This window comes from Corvus cornix, chromosome 20 (assembly GCF_000738735.6).
Source record: "Corvus cornix cornix isolate S_Up_H32 chromosome 20, ASM73873v5, whole genome shotgun sequence".
NCBI lineage: Eukaryota > Metazoa > Chordata > Aves > Passeriformes > Corvidae > Corvus > Corvus cornix.
In genome coordinates this window covers 60379-84011 of record NC_046349.1, presented here as the reverse complement: position 1 = coordinate 84011, position 23633 = coordinate 60379, and the positions used below count along the sequence as shown (strand labels likewise).

At 48.4% G+C, this 23633-nt stretch overlaps 1 protein-coding gene across 7 annotated transcripts in view; it reads left to right on the top strand.

Annotated features, from left to right (window-relative positions):
- Positions 1 to 4380, top strand: part of LOC104698039 (fer-1-like protein 4) — a 46173-nt gene extending 41793 nt beyond the window's left edge. For all 7 annotated transcript variants that reach the window (XM_039563446.1, XM_039563447.1, XM_039563449.1 and 4 more), the window contains 3 exons: positions 1248 to 1525; positions 2294 to 2394; positions 2914 to 4380. In XM_039563446.1, the coding sequence (XP_039419380.1) occupies positions 1248 to 1525; positions 2294 to 2394; positions 2914 to 3094 (560 nt within the window). In that variant the 3' untranslated portion in view covers positions 3095 to 4380. The remainder of the gene's footprint in view (positions 1 to 1247; positions 1526 to 2293; positions 2395 to 2913) is intronic.
- Positions 4381 to 23633: the final 19253 nt, after the last annotated feature.

Below are 23633 nucleotides of genomic sequence, written 5' to 3'. Positions count from 1 at the left end.
CAAGCTTATAGCGCTCTGTTCAGTTGCTCCTCCCTTCTTCAAATGTTAGCCTATTAAAAAGCAGCCCCTTTGCCCTACTATCTCCTGGGCACATTAAAACTCTCCTTACACTTTAACCTTTCATAGTGTGTTTAAGCAGCTTTACTTCATGAGGCACTTCCAGTGGTTCAGCCATGAAGAAATGAGGCACTGAAGAAAGCATTAGCAGTTCCAATGATTTCTGGCATGTATAATCTCAGGAACTTCTAGGTAGTAATGGGCTTCTTCAGTGCTCATTGCAATCTCCTGCCCCAAGCAAGGCTAGATGCACTGTAGGTCAGGTTGCTCAGGACATTTTCTGGGTGTGTTTTGATTATCCCCAAGGATGGAATCCCAGCAGCCTTCTGGGACCCTTTTCCTGGCTGCACCTTTGTCACAATTCTCAGGTTTTTTTTACTGGCAGCATTTTGTGTCTGTTGTCTTACGTGCTTTCATTTTCCATTTCTGAGAAGAGTCTAGCTCCATCTGCTCTGTAGCTTCCTTTAGGCTGTGAAAGATGCAGTAAGATCTCCCTCTTGACCTTTCTTCTCTGGGCTGAACAGATGTGTCTCTCACCCCTCCTGCTGTGGCACCTACTACAGACTTGACTATCTCAGCCACTAAAACACTATTTAGTTGACACCTTTCTTGTATTTGAGGTTCAAAACTGGGCAATGTATCCAGATGCAGTCTCACTTGGAACTGAGCAGAGAACACTCACATCCTTTGTCTGCTTTTGCCAGTATAGACCAGGATGTTGTAAGATTGATTTGTTGCAAGGGCTCAGTGCCAAAGTGGGACAGGAGCTCATTCCAAGCAGAACAGAGGCACAAGGCCAAACACAGAAATGAACGGAGACTATTGCAGATCTAAGACAAACTTGAAACTTGGAAAGCATTTATAATTTTAAAGCATTACCATTTTATAATTTTAATTGACATTTCCAGGAATTAGAGAGGAAGATGAGCTTAGACATGTGAGGAGAGCACGGTGGGACATGGTAAAGGGGTGAAAATAACTCACCATATGAACTCACTAAACAGCCCATATCAAAAACAAGATGAGACCTGTGGCTTCTGCCTCTTAGTCTCTAACTCCTGAGCTAGTCCTTTCTTACGCAGAATTTCAGGTTCTCCATCTGTAAATTTGCAGGGCTCTGATAGATCATTGCAGCAGCTGGGACCTACTCATGGCGGTTTTACTGTGTGGTCTCTTCTCTGTGCCTGCAGGCTCCATTGAGCTGGAGCTGCATGACATGGTGTGGGCAGCCAAGAGCTCTGAGCATTGCACCATCAAAATGGCCAAGGAGAATGCAACACCTCGCTTCTCCATCTTCCGAAATAAGCGCATGAGGGGCTGGTGGCCCTTCATCAAACTCAGAGATCAAGAAGATGACAAGAGAGAGGAGAGGGAGTACAAGAAGAAAAAGAAAAAAAAGTGGAGCAGCTCAGTCAAACCAGAGGATATGGAATTCACAGATCCCAGTGGGAACAAGTACCTCCTGACGGTAGGGTGGGGTTCTGGCACTGGTGAGCACAGCCAGTGTTTTGCCTCTGCCTTGATACGACAGCCTGTCCTACATGCACACAACCTACAGAGGCAGCAGTGACCCATCTTATGCAGGATCCTGAAGATTTCTTCCATCTACTGCCAATCCAGCACTTCATCTACCCTGAAGAACCAGCTGCTGTGGTGGTTGTGGCATGCAGGGGTGTCTAGCTTCATGTGTTCCTCTGAGCTTCCCATAGAGCAGTGCCCCTTGAGGGGAGCTGTCTTTGTTTAGGAATTTAGTGTTCCCACTGAAACACCCCAGACCATGTGCTCCTTGCTCACTCCTACTCCAAAGCAAGAGGCATATGGCTCCCCATCAGCCAGTCAGGACAGCAGCAGAAGCCTGTCCTGGGGACTCGGCCTGCCCAAGACAGGCAGGTGCCAACTGACCTGGGACAGACTCATTCCTGATGGACCTACTGCTGGACCACTGTGTGTCCCCAAGGGTGAATTTTGCTCAGTGCCACTGCGGGAGGGTATAGACAAATCAGGTAGTTGGGGAGTGCATTAAAATGCAGTTCCTTGTCTGAAAAACAGTTAGTTTCTTACCAGGCCACAGTTTCTCCTGGCTGTGAAGTAAGACTCTAGCAATGGAGAAAAAAGCTTTGAGCCATCTGTAAGTGGAACTGGGAGAAAAATACCCAGTTGTGGCAGGGTATGTGGTGAGCAGGCTGGTCTGTGAAGCAACACATTCAACTGTGGCTCAGCTACATTCTCCCTCCAGGGTAAGGTGGAAGCAGAGTTCCAGCTGCTGACTGTGGAGGAGGCTGACAAAAGTCCTGTTGGCTTGGGCCGAAAAGGGCCTGAACCCCTCGAAAAGCCCAAGTGAGTATCTGTATTATCACCTTTAGGATGGATAGACAGTGCTGTGTTCTCAGCAGCTGTTTGTATGGAAGCTGGGAGTATTGGCTTTTCAGGCAAGCACTGAGGCTCTGGGCAGTAGGGTCTACAGGACCAGGACTGCCAGGGTTTCCCAGAGCTCAGGTGGGTCCACAGGACTTGGGTCTGCAGCACCTGGCCCACGATTGATCTCAGGAAGATAATCAAGGCAGCTGTGCCATAACATTGCTTGTACAGTGGTCAGATCTGTCTGTGTGAAGCGATCCCTTGTCTACATGGGTGAAGGACAGCTCTGGGGCCACGGGGGCACTGTTCCAAGAGTCCCATCCTGTTGTCTCTAGCGTTTCCACAGGCACTGTGTTTACTGTAGCCCCTGGGCTGATCCTGCCTGGAAGCAGCAGGAAGAGCTGGTGATTCATGAGGGTAGCAGGACACCAAAGAAGGGCCAATGTGATGCTCTGTGGATTGAGCCTGTGCTTATCTATTCTTCTCTTCCTGTTCTAGCCGGCCAAAAACAACTTTCAACTGGTTTGTGAATCCCATGAAGACCTTTGTGTTTTTTATCTGGAAGCGGTACAAGAAATACATAATTGTGCTCTTCATTGTTAGTGTTCTGACAATCTTCCTGGTTCTTTTGGTCTATACCATGCCTGGATACATCAGTGAGAAGATCATCAATGGATAAATGCTCTTCAGTGGAGGACTACTCAAAGACAGGGGTGATTGTGGCAGGAATGAAGATAGGATCAGAAAGTTTAATGAAATCCTGTGGGTGCAGAGACAGACTAGAGAGAGAGACCTGCTGAAGTGGGCTTTGTTTTGGCTCTATTTCCTCATGACTAAAAGTTCTTTGGCTACTCTCTCTGATGTTGCTTTTGTTTTGTAGCTGCTCTCTGGAGCTGGGGGACAACCTGCTTCTTACAGTCCTCACTGCTGCCCTTTTACCCTTCCTCCTGAGTAGTACAGCAGCAAGGACTATGCTGGGACAGCATGGGGTCATGAGTGTGTATCTGTTTGGGCTGATGTAAACTAAATGAGACTTGTTCTCATCATGGTGTCTGGTGCACCAGGGTTCCTGTCATCTGCACAGACATGACATGATCTGATCCCAAGTGGAGGTGTTTCAACTAGGGTTTTGGGAGGATAGATTCCTTCTGAGATGTGCAGGTGATGCTCAGTGGGACCATAGCACTTCCAAAGAATTTAACTGACTATGCAGTTTTATAGCAAAGGTGCCTGCCTCATGGCCTTTTGAATGGGGCAGGAATAGAGTATGTTTTGGGGACAAAACTGTCTGGGCAGAGCCAGGCAGGTAGATGTGAAGCAGGCGAGGACTCTGGTTGGATATTGTGGTAAATGAGTGAATGATAAACGTTGTCTTTCACATATATGATTTTAACATTTATAAATGATGATGTACTATGTAGAAATAGTGTTAAGGTAAAATGTAGTTAATTAGAAATGAGATTAAGGTAAATTATAACTTCAAAATAGTTGTAACATGTTGGGAAACGTAGTAATAAACACATGATAATAAATGTCCTTTAAGTTGAGAAACTACAGAGGCAGAAACCAAGACATCTTAAAGAAACAAAGAAGATGAACCGCTTGCATCCCAGGAAGTCTGTTATCTCATCAAAACTCACACCTCCCAAGGAAACTGGCAGCTACAAATGAGGAGGCACCGGAGGGGGGTGCCTGCCTTCAATTCTGAAGCTATCCAGAGGACCGGTGGCGGCGTGCTGGCAGTGTGCTGGCAGAAGGGGGCAGAGACAGGAGGGGGGGAAAGTTGAGTGAAGTGTAAATTACTTTCTGGGCTTAATGAATACGTAACAGATTGAGAGAGTACTTAAATCCACAGTAAAATGAATGGAGCCGCGCCTCTGGCAATATTGCTAAGTAAGTGCTCCAGTGCTGTGATATGCCTTTGTTCTACTAATAAATGTTCAATATTATACTGCTAAAAATTAAGCTCCTGAATTCATTTTTCTCAACATGAAGCCAGAAGTCAGTGTGGGGCAGACATGATGTTCCCCCGGTGAGTCTAGAGTTCAGCCACGGGGTGGGGGCCTCAGAATGGCAAAGAGGGAGGCCTCTCTCCCTTTGGGCTGCAAGGTGGGGATGAAATGGGCTGCAAAGGGCTCAGGTCATGCAGCACCTGCCTGGGGCTACAGCAAAGCCCTGGGCTGTGACAGTGCTGCATCACTTCCAGTTTTTCTGCAGGGCCTATTGAATGGGATGTTGCCTGCATAAACAGTGCCTGGTTCTCCCCAGCAGTGCCCAGTGCACCCCAGCGGCGACTGGTCCATTCAAACAAACTCAGTGCACTCCACTACACCCAGTGCGAACCCCCAGAGAGCCCTCTTGGCTCTTTCAGCCATGGTCAACCACATTTCCCTCACACCACCAGGCTGGGCCTCCCTGTGATTAAAAGTGAGTCTGCCTCAGTGTCTCTGTTTAGAGACAAGTTTAGGAGAAAATGCTCTGGAATGAGTGTTTCCTCTAAAGAAAAGGGCTTCAGCAATCCTTTTTTTTGCCAACGAGAAAAATGAATAGCAGTGAGTGAAAAAAAAAAAAAAATCAACTGTTTCTTGACAAACAAAGTGCCCACACAACACGGGGAAAAAATTAATAAATGCTGAACCACCAGAACCTTACCCCCCTCACACACCCACACCACAGCAGAACAAAAAAAATCCCACAAAATGCCAGTGGAAGAAACAAACCGGCTGGCTGCATGGAAAGGGGGAACAAAATGACACCCGGCTTTTGTCTCAGGGAAGGGGAAAAAAAGTTCACGCAGCAGTGTGGGCAAAACAAATGGGAACCTGTTGAACCTCTGGCCTTGATCTCCTCCTCATAGCAGATGAAGCTGGTGGATTTTGGTGTCCTTTCTCATGTTGGTTCAGCTTTTCCCGAGGTCTGGGGCCGGGCGGAGTGGTTCCCGTGGCTCCACAGGTCCTGGCTGACAGACTCCTGTTGTTTGTCTGATCTTGGACCAAAGCCAAACAGTTCAGGGGAAAAAAAACCAAAAGCCCCCAAAGGATTCCTGCTGCAGTCTCCCCAGGCCAGGGAAAGGGGAAAAAAGAAACTTCTTGCTTAAGCTAACAAAAAACCAAACTAGCTAAGCAACAAAGTACCATCCGGAGTAGGGCTTTGAATAAAGCCCACGCCAGAGCCCCCAAGGCTCCTGGCCCTCCCTCGGACCCACCTTAACGTTACAGCAACCATTTCTGGGCATAAAGCCAAGACACACAGGCTTCCTCAAAATACTTGTTTATAATTGCTGCTGTGTGCCTGGGATGTGGAGGTGTGTGTCTGCATGTGCAAACTGAGGGGAGGATGGAGTGGTGTCTGGTCACGGTGTGGGTTTGCAAGGCAAGAGGTTCATATCTGCCTTTGCTGCTGGCAGCAGAGTGACCTCTGTCCCAGACCTGTCCAAGCCCAAATGTGGCCACGATGCATGCCAGCAGTTCCCCTTCCTGGTCAGCACCATGGCTGCCCTGATCTCAGAGTGCAGCAGATGCAGGAGGACTTCAGGTCACCCACCACCTCTGCCTTCACCAGCCACATGGGCCACTGCAAGGCTACTGACAACAGCCTAGAGAAGATGAGCAGGGGTGGAGGACTGCAGGGGTGCGCCCTGGGGGATGGGGACAGCCGTCACCACTGTGGGCTACTGAATCTGTACTGGATCAGGCATCACCTTACCATTTGTCACCATGAGTAGAGACTGAACATATTTGGGTGTCTGGAAAACACTCAAATCAAAGATTTTATAAAGGTGTGCGACAAGTTATGGTCGCTACGTGACAAGCACAAAGGCTCGGGGACAAGAGCGAAGGGGGAGATGTTTGTGTGGGAAGGCTATACCTGGTACTGGGCTGGCACAGTGGGTTGAAGAGAAGATAGAACACTTTGGCCAGAGAAGCATCAAATAAAAAGCAGAACAAAACACTGAAGAAAGTTTTTGGGGGTGACAGAAGGGTTTCCTTGCTTGTCCAGAGTTAAGCTGTGCCACACATTTGACATGGGATGTTCAGAGTGGTTCACATAGCTGGGGGAGAGCTGGCTGCTGAACACAGTATCTGATGCAAAAATAATTTGGGTTAAATGCCTTTGTTTTGTGGCTAATTGCAAAGACCAGAGGACTCCAACAGGCATCATCAAGCATGGTGTGGAAGGGGAAGGGTTTGCTGTTGGTTGCTAGATGACTTAGACCTGCCTTGGGCCTTAGCTGAAAACCGTGTCCAGGCTGGTGTAACCATCACACTGACCTGTTGTGGGCAAATCAAGGTCCTGATCACCAGTGGAAAGTATGAGATGTTGCCACTGTGGCAGGGCTCTCTCTATGGTGGTTCAGAAGGCTCAGAGCCTCTTGGTGCCTCCTCCTGGCAGGTCTAGTAAATGTGCTGTAAGCAACCAAACTGCACCGCCACTACATCACCTCTCTCATTTTGCACTTTCAGCAGATGAGGGTTTTGCCAGTGCTGAGCTGTAAGCTGTGACTACTGCATTGCCTGGGGGCACTGCAGCACCTGCAGATGGGAAGCTGTGCTCCTGTAGATCATTTTGTCAGAAATGGCCACTGAGGCTTTTAACATCTCAGGCCTCTGGAGGCTAGGACTCACTCAGGAGCCTCTGAGCATGGACAATTTCCTTGTGTTACTTAATTTTCAATTGTTAGTCTATCCTCTAGACTCCCCAAAAAGCTAAAACTTCAGCCCTTTAAAACCAAACTTCCATGTGAGGAAGCTGTGTTTAGAAAGAAACACTGCTGGACTTGTTCATGTCTGCAGAGCTCCTGGCTTGGGACTTGCATGTTGCAGTGGACATATAGCTCTGTACTAGTTTGAAAACAAACCAGTGGGAGGCACCAAGTCAGAATAACAGTTTAATGGAAATTAAAGAAAAGGGGAAAAAAAAGTAAAAGAAAACACTGTCAAACTGACAGAGTCAAGGTACAACCTAACACCCTGTTAGGCACAGTGGTGGTAGCAGTCTGGTAGAATGGTGGCTGCAGTCCTCTGAAGCAGTGATCCTGTAGTAAGAGTCTGCTCTTCCTCAGAAAGTCCAGTGGTGGCTGTGTAGCTCCTGTCCTCTGGAAATCCAGTGGGAAGGGTTGTCTCTGGTGGTCAGAGTCCCAGATTATATCCACGATGGGATGCTTGGTTCCTCCCTCTGGGTGGAGCATCTCACAATGGGGTAATGAGTCATGAGGCCAAGTGTTGATTAGGCTCATTAACAGAAGATAGTCCAGAGGGAGTTATCTCTGAGTTAGGCAGCAGGACAATGATGGGCCATGAACAGAAAGATAGTCTGGGGGGAGGAGGCAAGGAAACACTGCCCCACCTGGTTTCAACAGCTCATGAGGATGGTAATAGAATACACTGCAACCCAGGACAAGCTCCAAACACATTTGTGCTGTGAAAGCTGGAAATGTCGTTGCCTTCTGCCTTCAGCAGCAGATGGTGTAGGCAACTGTGTACAGCAGAGTCTCAGTGCATGCAAACAGCCATCTGCAGGTGCATGCTTGTGACAGGTAGAGCTCTGGTGTGGGATAGAGTAGAAAATACAGCAGGAATCTGCCCATGAGCCAGGAGACCCCCTGGCACAGTGTGCGCTAAGCCTGGCAGCGGTGTGGTGTGGGCAGCTGATGGAAGGAGTGCTGAGCTGTGGGTGAGGAGGAGGACATCAGCCATTTTTCCACTGTGGGAGACAGGTTCCTGAAGTAGAAGACATGTATTTTGTCTGAGTGCAGAACCAGATCTGTGCCCACAAGGCAAATGAATGCAGGTCACAATGCAGGCAGGTAAGGGAGCTTTGGGGTTTTTGCATTAAGCACCAGATATATAATTTCCTGCCTTGTGGTCAGTGACTGCACTCTCACACATCACAATACTGGGTGGGAGTGCTGCCTCTGGCACCTAGGTTCACTCTCACAGGGAGAGCCTGGGATAGGTCAGGATTTCAGTGGCAGCAGGCTCCAAAATTCTCCCTTCCAGTGCCATGCACAAGGGCAGGTCGTGAATGGAAGAGGTCGAGTGTTGGGGTTCCTCCCCCCTGCCATGGGGTCTTGGGAGAGGGGACCCTGGGGTAGAGGCACGGGGTCTCCCTGCTCCCTGGTCACATGTACCCTAATCCTGTTCCCCATTGGTTATTTTGTGTTCCCCTGCCCGGGAAGGATCCTGGTTGTCCCGTGATTGCTCAGTTCTTCAGCAGTCCCCCATCCATGTGGCTGGAAAATAAAGATCTCCGAAACATCCATCAAGAATCGGTCCCTATTTCTTTCCACGGGCCTCACTGTCTATATGTTGCAGAAATCCCCACTGCAACAGTCGAGTCAAACTGTGTGACTAAAAATCCAGGGTGAAGGGATGTCTTAGCTTAGTGAATCCCACATGCAATGGCTTAGATATCTGCAGGATCTGTGGCCTAGGAGGGGACTGTGCCTGCCTCATGGCAGCATTCACAATTAGCCATATGGTTGTGAGGAGGATGTGTTAGTCCTGAAAGTCCTGAATTAACCTAAAGTAATTTTTTGAACACAAGGGTATGAGTGTTCAGCAGCTTTGCCAAAGGACAATGGTCAGATGCTTCAGGTGTTCTATTCCACAGCTGTCTTTCTAACCTTGGCTTAAGGATATGTCTTCGAATCATAATACCAGATTCCCTGCATTTGCAGTGCATGGTGTGAGCCACTGGGAGGGCCTATTTTAAAAATGCTTGCAACAGCAACCCCCACACCCAAGCTTCCCAGCTGTAGGGTCCCTGGGGAAGAACTCGCCAGTGGTACCTGCGCAATGGGGCTTGCTGGTTGGGAGATGGAACAGAGAAAGCAAACCTGGGAGCATCATGGAGGTGCAGAAGTATATCGAAAAAGCAATCTTTGATGTCTAATACAGCAAGTTTCCACTCTCGGGGAAGCATAGAGGGCTAGGGTAACCCTGGTTGCAGGGGGCTCATGTCCTCGATTACCTCATTAATTTTTCTAAGATTGTGGAGGAGTCTCCACTAGTCTTCGCCTGGCTTTTTTATTACAAAGGCAGGGGAGTTCCAAGGGCTATTGGTGCAAACTAGGTGGCCTTTGGAAAGCTGCTCTTCCACGAAGGACTCGAGTGTGCATAATTTTTCTGCTGATTGGGGCCACTGTTCCATCCAGATCGCCTTACCTGTCTTCCAGGTAAGACGTGGAACAGCGCTGTCTACAGTGGCCCGTGCTAGAAATCCTGTGGCTTTGGGATTTCCAGTCGAGTTCCCCACTGGCAGAGAAGATCTCTGCCCCAGAGTGTAAATCCTGAGTCAATTACAAAGGGCCGGACTGTGGCCACGTGACCATCAGGTCCTTCTACCACAATGTTGTTAGCACTCCTCATAGAAGTATCTATCCTCATAGATCCCCCTATCCCCATGATCCTCCCATTCATCAGTTTGACTTTCCATTCTCTGGGCCACTCAGCCTGAGAAATGATAGTTACATCAGCTCCTGTGTCTACCATACCCATCAAGTAAACAGTGGCCTTCCTGTTGTGCAATGCACCATGGGTTTGTCCCTGCCCACAGCCTCTGCCCACCATATGGATGGTGTTCTGTGGCACCGTGGGAATTCTTGGGGGAGTAGGATGGCCTGTGAAATAGTTGTCCCTTTGCTGATGAACCATGGAGGGTTGTTACAGGAAACATAACAGTAATTTCACTGTTTGAGTCCACAGTCTGTACCTCGGGACAGATTAAAAGTTCAGGTGGTCCATGCACAGGGTCTCCCCTGATCAGAATGTCTGTAGTCCTGTCTAGAAATCCAATTTGTCCCACAGTTATTGTGTGTGTTGCATTGTCCTCAAAGAGAAAAGAAATCCCACTCACCAAGACCTGATGAGTCTCTGTTTGCTTACAGTTCTGAGGTCTGTCCTTCAGGCTGGAAGCGTGGTGGGGGGAAACAGATCGATGCTTGCTGTCATTGTGCGGGGCCATCCCACGCTTCATCTGTTTCCCGACGGTTTCTGGTGGTGCTTGCATTTGGGACAGTCTGGGGGGACAGGCTTGGAATCCTTGTTATTCTCTTTAGGTTCAGGACAATTTTTAATCAGGTACTTAAAACTCCCACAATTATAACATCTTGGCTTCTCTCTTTGCACGTTATGGGAGACTGCCAGTGCTTCCACCACCTCTTTTGACATGGCCGGAGCTATTGTCACCTCAGGAGATGTTAGTTTGGTGCAGGCTTCAACCATTTGCTCAATTGTAGGAGCTGGGTTGAGTGGCAGGGCCCAGAGGAATTTTTTTACAATTCTCATTGGCATTTGGCATAGCCAATACACATAACAGCTCTTTCTGGGCTTCTAAATTTTCAACCTGCTTTTCAATTGACTCTTTAAGTCTTTCTATTAAGTTCATGAAGGGTTCATCTATTGCCTGCTTTATGGTGGAAAAACTATGAGAGGGAGTAGAGCCACAAGGCATTAGCAACAATGCTCTTTCAGCTAGTCTTTTAATATCGTCAAGGATCAATTCAGAAAGTGTTCTGGCTTGATCCTGAGGCTTCACCAAATTACCCTGGCCACAAAGCTGGTCCAATGTCAGATTTGATCTATTTGGGTCTTTTTGATAACTTTGGAGAAGGTTCTGCAACAACCTTTTCCAAGTCCTTTCTCGTAGCATGTCCCCTGAAGGGGAGAGCAGGCATGACATAACGTTTTTTGTATCATGTGGAATCAAAGTCTTTGCAGTAAAGGTAGCTTGGATTAGGTTTTTAAAATAAGGAGAATTCTGCCCAAAATCTTTTCCTGCTTTGCACAGCTCTTTTAACCATTCGTATGAAATTGCTTCCCACCTCGGGTTCCCCCCCGCTATCGTAGCGAACCCGAGCTGCTCTAACCTCAATCCTGTTTGCGAGTTCCCAATCACACCCCCCCCCCCTTGCCACTTTTTTCCTTATTTCTGCCCAATAATCTTCAGAGTCTGAGAGGTCGCTGTCTCCCTCTGAGGAAAAGGAGGGGGGTTATCCCGGTGAGGGGCGCGGCGGCCACGCGGCTCTGCCGGTGCAGCCTGGCAGGGGCCCGGCCGTCTCCCGCAGCGCCAGCGGCGCTGCCACTTCCGAGCTCGGGAGCGAGGCAGCCGGCGTGGTGGGAGCGGGCAGGGGCAGCGGCAGGAACCAGCTGGCCAGGGGCGGGACTGCCGGTGGAGGGGGCGTGGATCTGGGCAGGACCCGCGGCCGGGAGGGGAAAGCCGGTGACCAGGGGAGGGGCCGCCGGGGGCACATGCACCGCCATGGGGGAGGGGCCCGCCGCAAAGGCACACCCCATCCCAGGGGGGATCTGACGCAGGGGGACGCAGAGACACAGTGGGTGGGGTTAGGGAGGGGCCAGGGGTCCCGGCTAGCCGGGGCAAATTCAAAGAAGAAGGCGACAGGTCGGAGCCTAACGCATGGCCTCCGTCATCTTGGCTGCTAACTAAGATAGACACTACGGGAATTTGGGGGGTCGGAAGGAGGGTTTAGGGGTTTCTCCGAGGCGAGGTGATCAGTCCCGACCTGAGGAGAGCTAGGGGAGACCAAGAAAGATGAGGGGACTGGTGGCTCCCCTGCCCTGTGGGGTGGTTTGTACTTTTCTGGGGTTCCCCGAGGGTCAGGGGGGAGGGTAACACAGGGAACAAAGAAGCACCATCACCAAAAGGACCCGGATTCCCCGGCACTGCTGATTCAGTCTCTGAATTTTAAAATGATTGATAAATAGCAACTAACAAAGGGAAAAAACGGACAACTGAGGTATCTCTGGTTTTTCTGAGAAGGGTGAGCTTTTCCCCAGCCTTATCCCAGAACTTCAGAGACTGAACAGAAGCCTTAGACACACCTGGGAAAAATTCAAACAGCCACTGGACAACAGTTTTCAGGTTTCTCTTAGAAAAAGGGAATTTTCCCACCTTAAGACAAATCTTGTGTGTATATACCTCCTTTTGGGGAAGGGTTAACTTCCCACCTATCCTTCCCCAGAAACTCTTCCCAGCTCTGAGAGGAAAAAGTAAAACAAAAGGGTTCAAAAAAGGGACCCAAACGAATTACCACTTACACACCTGGCACTCCGAGGGTCAAAGGAAACTCACAGAGTGGTCCTCTGGTGTTTAGCTGGTCCTCCTGTTCTGGAAGTGTGCCAGCCACCCTTGGAAGCAGGTCTAATAAAACTTTCTTTGGGAGTAGCAGCAATGAAAACAACTGTCAGCCAGAGGCCTAAGGGACATTTGCAGGAACTCTTTTTGCAAAAGTCTGGGTTCGGGCAGCCACATGTAAGAGTCAGGGTGTTAGGGTGATAGGGAGTTTGCTGCTGTTTTCCCCGAAAGCGTGTCTGGCAAGAGACCACTTGGGTGCGGCAGTATAACTGCTAGCTCGCTTCTCCTTTCTTCCCCGTGCAGCTATTTGAGCGCTGATGACACACAGACACTCTCAAGCCAGACAGCTCAATATTAGATAAGAGATAAGGAGCCAAGGAGGGCCCTCCGCTTGGCACGGAGGAACCATGGTCGAGGTTCATTTCATCCTCTGCAGAGGAGGCCAGATGCGAAGACGGAGCAGCATGCTCATGATCAGCCTTACATAGTGTTACAGAGCCAGTGATCTGAGGGCATGGGGGCGGAACAAAGGCAGGACCAGGGAAGGGAACCAGTGCGCAGAGGGAAGGAGTGGAGCGAGGACCACCTCAGGTGTGTGGCCGCACAGGCTGCAGGGAGAGGTAGTTTCCTTTAAACAGAGTCTGGGGCTAAGGGTACAATTTGCAAGAAATTGTGAGAGAGGCTTTTCCTTTCCTTTACAGAGGTAATAATGATATCTCAAATACCTGAGTTTTTCCACCAGCAGGCCTTTGCTATTTTGGGTCTCTCCAGCCCATGAGCTATCACAGCTGCTGGCTCAGTGATCCCAACATAGTGTCTTATAAGTGACAGTAACATTATTTTGAGCACAGAGACATATGGAATACAATAACACCCCAGGACAATCATACTACCAGATTCCCTGGATTTGCAATGCATGGTGTGAGTATAGTCCTCCTGGCCACAGGAATCTGTTTAATGTCTTGGATGGAAAACCTCAGTGTCAAACTGGACTGGACAAAAAGGTGCAGGCACTAAGAGTCGTGGGTGGCAACTCTTCCTTGGGGAGCAGAACATCTGGCAACACATCGAGTCAGGCTGGATATGGCTTTTTCCATCTTGGGCTGTCTGCTGACTGTTCTCCAGAGGTGTTCCTCTGAGACTCATAAACAGCTCTGCTTCTACCTCTAAAGGAGTGATGCAGGGGTGCAGTGCTAGCAGTGTGATTGCTCTCTTTCTTTTCCACTGGCAGAGTTTGCACTACAGCACTAACTTTTCCTTGGAGTCATTAATAAAGAGGGACATGAAAGAGTTTTAAGGGGTAAGCAGGGGTTGAAAGGGCTGCACTTAGGTAGGGATGGTAAGGGAGTGGCTGGAGACAGAGCAGGTACCAACTGTGACAAGGTTGGGTACTGTATACATATCTGTAAGCTGCACATATGTGTGATGTCTGTTTTGGAGATTGCGTATTTGTGTGTGGCAAGCATGTACCTGTGAGGGGACCTGCAATGGTGAGTGCACTTGTCTGCTCTGCATTCAGGAGGGTTAAGGACTTTCTGTGGGAGGGATACTCCTGTGGATAGCCAATGTCCTGGGTCTGCAACTGTGACCCAGAGGGAAAACAGTATACCGAGGATGAGGAAGACTCTGCCCTGGTCACAGGTATTAAATACTGCCTTTGGCTCTCTCTAGATGTTCAAGAAGCCCTTTGAGATGGCCTGCAAAGGCTGTGAAAACTGTTTTGCTTCCAGTCTCCTTCATCCTGCAATTTATGCTTTGAGGCTGGTTTTTGTCTGCCTTCATCAGCCTGCAGTCAGACGGAGCCTTTCATGCATCTCTCCTCTTCTCTTGAGCACCAAAATCCAGAAGGAGAAGTGTGAGCTGGCAAAGCAGCACAGCATGGTGTAGAGCGAGGTGAGTGATGGGGAGATGTGTTAGGTTACAATGTAAGATGTAACCAAAAGTATTTTGCATGTATTCTGTCACAATCTGTTGAAACCAGGTGGGGCAGTGTTCTTCATCTCTTCCATGACACATCCCTGATAACTCCCTCCAGAGACAAATCTTCTGTTACTGGGCCATCCAGCCTCACCACATGACTCATAGAATTATATCATCCCAGTGTGAGATGCTCCGCCCAGGGAGAGGAACCAAGCATTCCTACATGGATATATCTGAGGTTTGGAACACCACAGCCAGCCCTCACCTACTGGATTCCCAGAGGACAAGAGCTACCACTGGACCTTCAGGTGAAGACGAGACCCTTCTACAGGATCAGCGCTTCAACAGGACCACTTCATCTGGACTGCTACCACCACCCTGACTAACAGGGTGTCAGGTTGTATCCTGACTCTGTCAGTGTTCTTGTACTATTGCATTTATTTTAATTTTCCTATTAAATTTTAATTCTGACTTGCGATCTCCTACTGGTTTGTTTTCAATCTAGTACATATTTTGGTGCCCAGTGTGGGGCTCAACCTGAGAGAAAGTCAGAATTACAATTTTGTATTAACAGAAACCTATTCACCATGGTGCTCAGCTTGTTTATATGGGTACAGTACCTTGCTCTCTGTATTTTTCCTCACATGGGGAACTATTGATCCTGTTGAGACCAGGGAATGGTATGAGAATCACTTTATTGGTTTATTATGTCTATTGCAGGATAACCTGCAAGGCAATGAATGCCATTCGGAATATATACTCAATTTTGTTTGGCTGTCCTAGTCTGGGCTGCTACATCTGGGATCTCCTCAACAGTCACACCCAGCCCCTGGGAGGAAGAGTTGTTTCTTCCAGCCTTTCAGGCTAGGCACAGCAGTTTTTGAAAATACTGAGTTTCCTCTGGATGTTAAGCATGGCATAATCTTCTTGTCACGTCTCTTTTCTTTTTTTCTCTATGACCTGCACCATGTACACCATGCTTAGAATCAGAGCTATAGCACAGCATCTTCAGGATGAGAGGGAGAAAAGCAGCAAAACAACAGGCACCATCTCCACACAAAATGTCAAAAAAAGAAAAGGAACCAAAAGAGCAACGCTTCCAAACCGTCACTGAACCAGAACAGCCTAAGCCGGTAGCAGTTGCCCCTGCTCTGAAGAAGAAATCATAAAGCAAATCAGTCGGCATAGTGACTGATGAGGATGCAGCAGGACCTTCGCACCCAGCAGAAGAGACAGAGGCGGAGATCATCACTCAGTCGTTATCCCTGGGTGAGCTGCGAGACCTGCGGAGGGAATTCACCTGCCAAACGAACGAGTCCATCCTGACCTGGCTGCTCTGCATCTGGGACGCTGCAGCCAATGACACCATTCTGGATGGAAGTGAGGCCAGGCATCTGGGATCTCTGTCCCAGGATGTGGTCACTGACCAGGGGATCGGGAGAACCCAAGAAACTCTCAGCCTCTGGTGGCGACTGCTGACAAATGTAAGGGACAGGTACCTTTGTAAAGAAGACCTCCAGGTGCACCAAGGAAAATGGAGCACAATGGAACAAGGTATCCGATGCCTGAGAGAGTTGGCTGTCCTGGAGATCATTTTCTCAGAAGACAAGAGATTTCCTAAGAGCCCAGATGGTGTCCAGTGCATGTCACAGACGTGGTTGAGGTTCGCACGTCTTGGACCAGAGATGTACTCCCACTACCTGACAACGCTGCAATGGAGGGAAGGAGAGGATTAGCCTCCCAGTGCCTGGAGATCCGAAAGGAAGGATGCCTGTACAGACTATTTCAGCAGATGGTCTGTGGGTAGGCATGCGGGGCTTCCACTGATGTCGAAGCGCTGCTGCTCTGGCCCACTCCTGCAGAGTGTCAGTCACAGCCTCCCAGCCTTCTCCTCCAGCTGAGAAGTCCAGATCTCTGGGGCTTCAGAGACCTTGACCCGAGTGTGATGGGTCCACCTGTGTTCAGCTGTCTTGATGGCTGTTTTTGTGGTCAGCGACACTTGGAATGGGCCACGCCATTTCACCGCCACTGACGCTTCTTCCTACTCCTTAACTAGGACTCAATCTCCTGGTTGGATGTTAGAAGCAGCAAAGTCCAACGGCAAGGTCTGTGCCAGCTGAGCTTCCTGTTGAAGGCGTGTCTTGGTTTGAAAGACAGGTGTCTGCCAAGGAAGGCAGGAGTCTCCCTTGAAATGGAAGGGGAAAAAAAATTTTGCAACCCCCTTCCCTCCGAATTATTATAATTTTGAAATTAAGGGGCTTTCAGGCAAAGATATGAGGAACAGGAATAACAGTTCTTTACTATTATATATCTATATGTGTATAACAAGGCAAACAAACAGCAATAACTATGGCAGTAGCAGCAAACAATCACAAACCCAGTCCCAGCCTTCTCGGCTGTCGGGCCCTTTCCCCTCGGGTGCAGTTCCGCTCGCAGCCGGCAGGGGCGCTGGCGGCTCCCGGTGAGCAGGGCAGGTGCGATGGTTCCCCCGCGGCTGCAGGGGGCGCTCCGGAGCGAGCTCGGGGAGCACGCGGCACTGGCGGCCTGGGATCCCGGGAAGGGATGGGACAAAGGTTTCAAAAACCCCCTGGGCAGCCGATCCCGGTGTCCGGCCGGACCCTCGGGAACAGCAGGCTGGAACAGCAGGGACGAGCACAAATCCCGGGTGGCAGATGAGATGTATCGAACTCTGGAGCTGCAGTGGGAACCCCCGGAGGTCTCGGCAGGCAGGGCATGTGGAGCTACAGAATAGCGAAGGCTCGAAGCAACAGCAGGGGCAGGGCAGCCGCAGCCCATCTCCCAGCAGCACAGGGGAAGGCGGGTTTGGGATTCTGGGGTTTCTCCGGCAGAAGGAAGGCAGCTAAAGAAGCAGCCTCTCTCTCTGTCCAAATTCCGGGAACTGGCTGCCCACAAAACCAGGTGAAAGAGAGTAGCCAGATGCACCCCTCCCTCTGTGGCCAGGTCTTTTGTTTTTCTTTAGAACCCAGTAATTTGTCCCCCTGGCAACATGTATGGGGAAAATTCCTTTAAGAGAAAAAACAGGAGGAGAACTAAAACCCCAACAAGGGGTTTCACAAGAGACAGTATCTTGACCACATACTGTTTTAAATATATGTTACTTATCTCCATCCCCCTTTTGTTTCGGTGGAAGGCTTTGTAAATCTGGCTTCTGTGGACTGTGGTCTCCTCCACCCCAAACTCGGCCAGGGAAGAATCTCTGCTGCACTTGGCTCTCTTGTGGATACATTCCTCTCTTTCAGCCTTGTTTGTTTTTTTCCTAGGCCTGAGATGATTAAAGAATGGGTTTTCCCTTTATCTAATATTAGTGGTTTAACTTACAGTCCAAAGTCTATGTCAGGTATCTTCAGGGAGCCTTCTTTTGTTGTAGCTTCTTTTTACAGTTTTTATGATACAAAATTAACACACAAAACATTTTCATACAAAATGTTCTCATGCAAGCATATCCTTACATCAGGCCTATGCTCTGTTTTCCAGGAGACAGATTATAGCACTGTTGCAATTTAATATTGACACGAACCAGAAACTGGGGCTTTGTTATTGGTGGTATTAGAAATGAAATTAATTCCATTTCAAACTTTGTTTTATTATCCCAAGTAGCTTTTTCTTTTAAATTTTTGTGAATAAATTGCCATCATCACATTCTGCACCCACAACTGAGAAACATATATTGCAGAATGTGCTATAGGCACTATACTGATTGGCATCAATAGGAAGAGTGAGGCAAAGTTAAAATACCCTCTTAAGACATATGGCATGAGATTCAACAGCACTTTAGTTTGAAAGGTGGTAAAAGGCTTTTCTGTATTTTATTCATGTCTTATTTGCAGTCCATGGTAATGCCTCCTGGTTTTCAATAATTTCTTATGTAGCATTTACTTGTGTTTTGTTAAGATTCTTTAATTCACTAATTAGTAAATCCAAAAAATTTAATCAAATTATAATAATTTTGAAGCCTTATGAGGCAGAACTGGGAAGGTTAGAACGTATTTGTATGATTTCAAATATGTATAAATTCTTACACCAACTCTCAGGATAAAATTGGTTGAGACAAATTATACATCCATAAGACCTCAGCCACACCATTTTTCAGTAAAAAGACAAAACAAGTTAGATGTCATGGGTTAGCAAAGCATAGTCTTGGAAGTGATGTTCTTGCAAAGGGGTTCTTACAGCTCCTCTGTGACCTGACAGAACCTATCAGCTGGCCAGTTTGAATATGGACAATTTTTTAAGCCACTTAAAATTGTGACTGCCTCTGTGATCCACACTTAAGAATAGACAAATCCCGGGCAGAGCGCTCTCTCGTTTCCGGTGCTGGGACAGGTGGCTGCGGGCCCTGTGCAGGGGCTGGCAAGCCTGGCCTAGGCCCTGCTTGGGCCAGGCTGGGGCACAGCCATCCTGGAGCCCATGGGCCCTGTTCCACCCACGGAACCCCCCCACAGCCCTGCTCTGTGCAGATGGAGCGGCCCGGCTCCCCCTCTCCTCTCCACTGTGGCCAAGATTCAGCTGAAGCTGCCCTGCTGTCTGGCAAAAGATCATGTGAGCAACAGCAATAAGCGAGATTCCAGCTGCAAGGCCTGGGTGAGATTAACCCTTTTAGTGCTGTGAAGAGCTGAAAACCTGAGGGAGAAGAAAGAGGAGATGCTTAAAGCTGAAATTCTGTTGTAAAGCTATGATATATCAGAGTACCTGTTGTAATTTCATGAAGGCATGGGGGGTGGAGCATTCAACTCGTTAGCAAAAGCACCTGCGCTGAGATAGGCAGATGCTGACACAGCTGTAATTTCATGAGAAGTTTGAACAGGGAGAGATGGACCAGATGAGGACTTTTGCTCCAAATGGGAAAGGAAAAAACCTCAGTTCTTAGAGATGCTCCCAGAGATAGTCCTAAAGATGAAGATGAGGAAGACCCTTTGCTCCCAGGGAAGGAGAAGGGCCTCTGTTCTTAGAGATGAAATGCTCCCAGAGATGGGTGAAGAGAACTTTTGTTTCTGAACGGTTCAACCTTAAAATTGTACCCCAAAAAACTTCAAGAGTGGACTCTTGAGAGCAGTTGCAGGAAAAGCTGCAAGTTGGGGGAAGGGACTCACATGCGAGCAGAGAGACTCCTATTCCTAAATGGACTGAACAAGGTTATTATGGAAGTGATAAACAGACTGAACATCTTAAGGGTTGTCTTTACATTGTCAGTGGGAGAAGGGAGGAAGGTGGGGGGAGGAGAAGAGTTCTGAAGGTGTGGTATGATTTTTTTTTTGTTCTTTTAGGTCTGTTAATAAACTTCTTTATATTCTTTCAAGGTTGGTGCCTGCTTTGCGTTTCTCCTAATTCTTATCTCACAGAAGGTAAACAGTAATGAGTATTTTGGACCAAACCACTACAATCCTCTAGCCAGCAACTGCTTTTGCTGTTCTTAAACTCTCCTGGGGAAGAGTCCCAGATTACTTGGCCAGTCCTAGTGTGGAAGCTGTTCCTGACCAATGGATACTCGTGGCCAGTTCATACCATTTGGCATTTCCCAATCATTGAGATTTCTGCTCCTTTCCCCTGATTCTCACCATTAGGGAGCTGAGCCCAGTGCTGAACTGGGAGGGTAGCAGTGTCTGAAAGGCTAAGGATGGGTCAGGGCTGGGGAGGATGGGAAAGGAGAGGAGAGTGGAAAACATCACCAGGGCTGATAGACATCACTGAATACAAATTTCCACAGCACCCTGAGCATCTCCCACCCAGGCCTTCTTATCCTGGACCAGAGGTAATGGAGGGGGTTCTAGAAAGCAATGAGTGCCTGGGAGAGGCATCAGCCCTTTCTTGTCCCTGCCAGCACAAGACAGCAGGGTGTTGGATGAAGGCAGTAGGATCCCTGCTGGGAAGAAAGACAGGGAGTTGGTTCTGGCTTCCCACAGTGCATGCAGGGGTCCTTGCCCTGGCTGTGGCACTTTAAATGCATGAAAGTCAAGGCCTTATTTAATTACATAGCTGCAGTAGAGGAAGCTTTGAGAAAACCATAGTGTTTTGTGAGAGTTGTTAGGAATGCTGAGAGAGGGGAAGTGTTAAACTGACTGTCAGGGCTGAGTGAGAGAGAATGAAGGTGGTTGAGGAAGACAGAGAAGGGAGGTGGGCCTGGCATGCTCACCTGGGTTGCTCTGTGGCCCCCAACTCATACTTGGCTGGTCTCTGTAAAGGGCCTTTCAGAAAAATGTCATTTCCAAACATGTTGAGAAAAAATATGCCAAGAGGAGCCATGCTGCTCAGCACTCTGTCCTCCCAGGAGCCATGAAGGACAAGGGCATGATGCCTAAAGATTTTTAGCTTTTTCTGTATATTTTTAGCTTTTTGAATTTTTAATATATAGATCTATAGTTTCTAGCACTTTCTTACACTTTAGAACAGCAGTTACCCTTTCTTACACATTATGCCACCTTCTTGAAATTCTGTTTAGTCTTATTTTCAAGAAAAGAACTTCTAACAAGGATATCTTGTTTTACACCAGCACCTGGGAAACATAAAATACAGGGCTAAGAACCCCTGGAGGGACTCCAGTGGGGCAGGTCCAAGGGTGGGTTACCAGGACAACTGGTCTTCTATTGGATGTACTTGCTAGATACACAAATTAGCTAAACTTATAAAAATTGTGAAAATCTGATGCCATGTGTGAGCACAGGTATATTTTGTGCACCTGAAAGCTTCATTAAAGAACTGCTCTTTATATTGCCACTGTTAATATTGTTTGGAAAGTTTTTCTTCTGATCTCAGGCAACAGACATATTTTTCTTTGCTTCAGGCATATGCAGAGATCGTGGATTTGAGCGAGCCTATGCTGGCACTTCTGCAGGTATGACTACCCATCCCACAGACCCTTATGGCAAACAGCTTTGTTCTCCAGCCTGTCCTTATGGGTTCCCATGCCTGGGAGGGAACAGTTTTCTGATGAAAGTGGTGCTTTCTATGAGCTGGGAGCAACAGGCAGACTTGAGCAGTGTGAGGAATGCCACAGCAGAGGGAGGTTTTCTGGCTGTGACCCCACGGCCCTCCTCATGCTGTGTGTGAAGGGGACAGAAATCAAAACCATGAGCCCAAGATTTCCAAGGCCAATTTGCAATTGAGGTTTACTTGCGAACTTCTGAGGGGATTTCCTTGGGACATCCCAAACTTACTGTAGGCTGAAAAATCGGGGCAGCATTTTTTTCCTGCAAAACCACAGCATGGGTCCTTGCTGTAAGTGGAAGAAGAGAGTGGAGTTAGTAACTTGAGGAAACTCTAGAGCTGCAGGCATGCTGCTGGTGTGTGTCCCTAAAGCAAAGAAGCAAAATGATACAGTGAGCAAGAAGCACTGAGATGTGTTGGAACAAATTGGTGAGCAAGAAGCAGCTCTGTGGGGAGCAGCTGTTGCACACCCCAGGGCTCTGCTGAGATCCTGGGCTTGGCAAAGTTCAGCTGCTGGCCTGGGGACAAAATTTACCTTTGGTTGCCTTGGTTTCTAAATGTGAAAAGGGGATGATCGATTCTTTTTCACAGAAGCCACCATGTTAACTAGATTCTCACCAGATTTGTTGGGCTCTGAAGAGACAGTAACATCTATTAATCTCTTGGAGATTTTAAATGTGGCAGGACACCTTGAAAGGACAGCGCTTCTGTCTCTAGTGGCACCACAGGCAGACACAGTCTCATCTTTGCTGTGTTCTTGGTTACAGGAACCTGGGGAGATGATTTTCCACCTGACAGTGCTTTTATCTGATCTAACCCTTTTGCATATTTTTGATTTTCTTGTCCAGTTCATGACACCCAGCCAGCTTGTCATGATTAAGCTTGGCTAATGAGAGGTTCAAGGCTGATGATCTTCTCCAAAGTGCTCCCCAAAAAAGAGAAGAAACATCATGGAAAACCTGCTAGCAAACATGGCTCAGGCTGGGCTTGGGGTAACTACCCCTAGATCAGAGGGTTTCCCTTGTTCCCTCTGGGTTGAGGTGTCACAATGGTGAGTGACGTGGGAAGCAGGACAGGTGTGCTAGCACCAGGCAGTGTTTGCTGGGGCAGGAGCTGGTGGATCTTCCTGGAGGTGCTGCTATTGTCCCTGACACCTCTGCTGCAGCAGAAGCCCAGGAAAGTGAACAGTGGAGGGGAACACACCACTACAGCACTGCTGCTCTCATAACAAACTGCTGCTGGTGGCCAAAGCAAACATCACCATCAGTGAATAGCCATGGGACTTTGCATCCTGTGCACACACAGAGTATCTGCTCAGCTCTTCTCTGGAAATACCTATTTGGTCTTGCTAAAGTGCTCAGAACATTTGGCTGTGGCTGGGGAGAGGCAGGTTGAAGATGGCATTGGTGAGGAACCCTGCCTGCAGGGTGACAGCCTCAGGTTCAGCCTCTTCTCACATCCAGCAAGGTGCCCTGCTCTGACACTGCTCTTGGCTGTCTCTCCAGGCTCAGCAGTGCTCAGAAGCCAGTTTGGGGTACATGTGACCCTCTGTGAGTGGAGTACCACATATCACAAGTTCCTGCTGTTGACAGCCTGGGACAGAAGTGGTAGCTTTGCTCTCTGGCTCAGAGCAGGAGATGCTCTTCTCCCCTCTTCTGGGAGTAACCAGCTTGCTCTGCGGTACTCCTGACCCAGGAGCTCATGCCCCTGCCCCACCTCACTGTCTCCCTCTCTGGTGGGCAGCCACAGGCCTGGTGGGACTGCAGCGTGGGTGGAGTCACCAAGCTGGCAGAGTCCAACAAGGTAAACACTGCCCCAGCTGCTCTGCCGCACAGAGCACAAGCACAGCAGAAGCCAAAACAGGCATTGAACTCATTTTCAAAGATAATGCTCCAATGCTGGAGTGCAGGTAGGAAGACTGCCAAAGCGCTGGTTCTGAGATGATGTGTGCTGGTGCTCTGGTGCCCATATCATAGGTCTAACAATTTATACTGCTCATGAATCTCCTCTTCACAACACAGAAGTGAGCTTTAAAACCAGGATTCTGGGTGAAATGGGAAGGGACAAGTATTTCCACCATCAGATTGTCACTGAAACTCAGGAAGAAGAAAAACCCTCCAGCACCATTTTTTTTAGCGTTAGAGAAGTAGGCATTACTTTATTCTGGCCAGGATGTGCAATGGAAAGCATTCTGTCCACACATGGTTCTTTACCAGACTTCTCACATATTTATACATAAAAAATCCAAAGAAATTCTCATT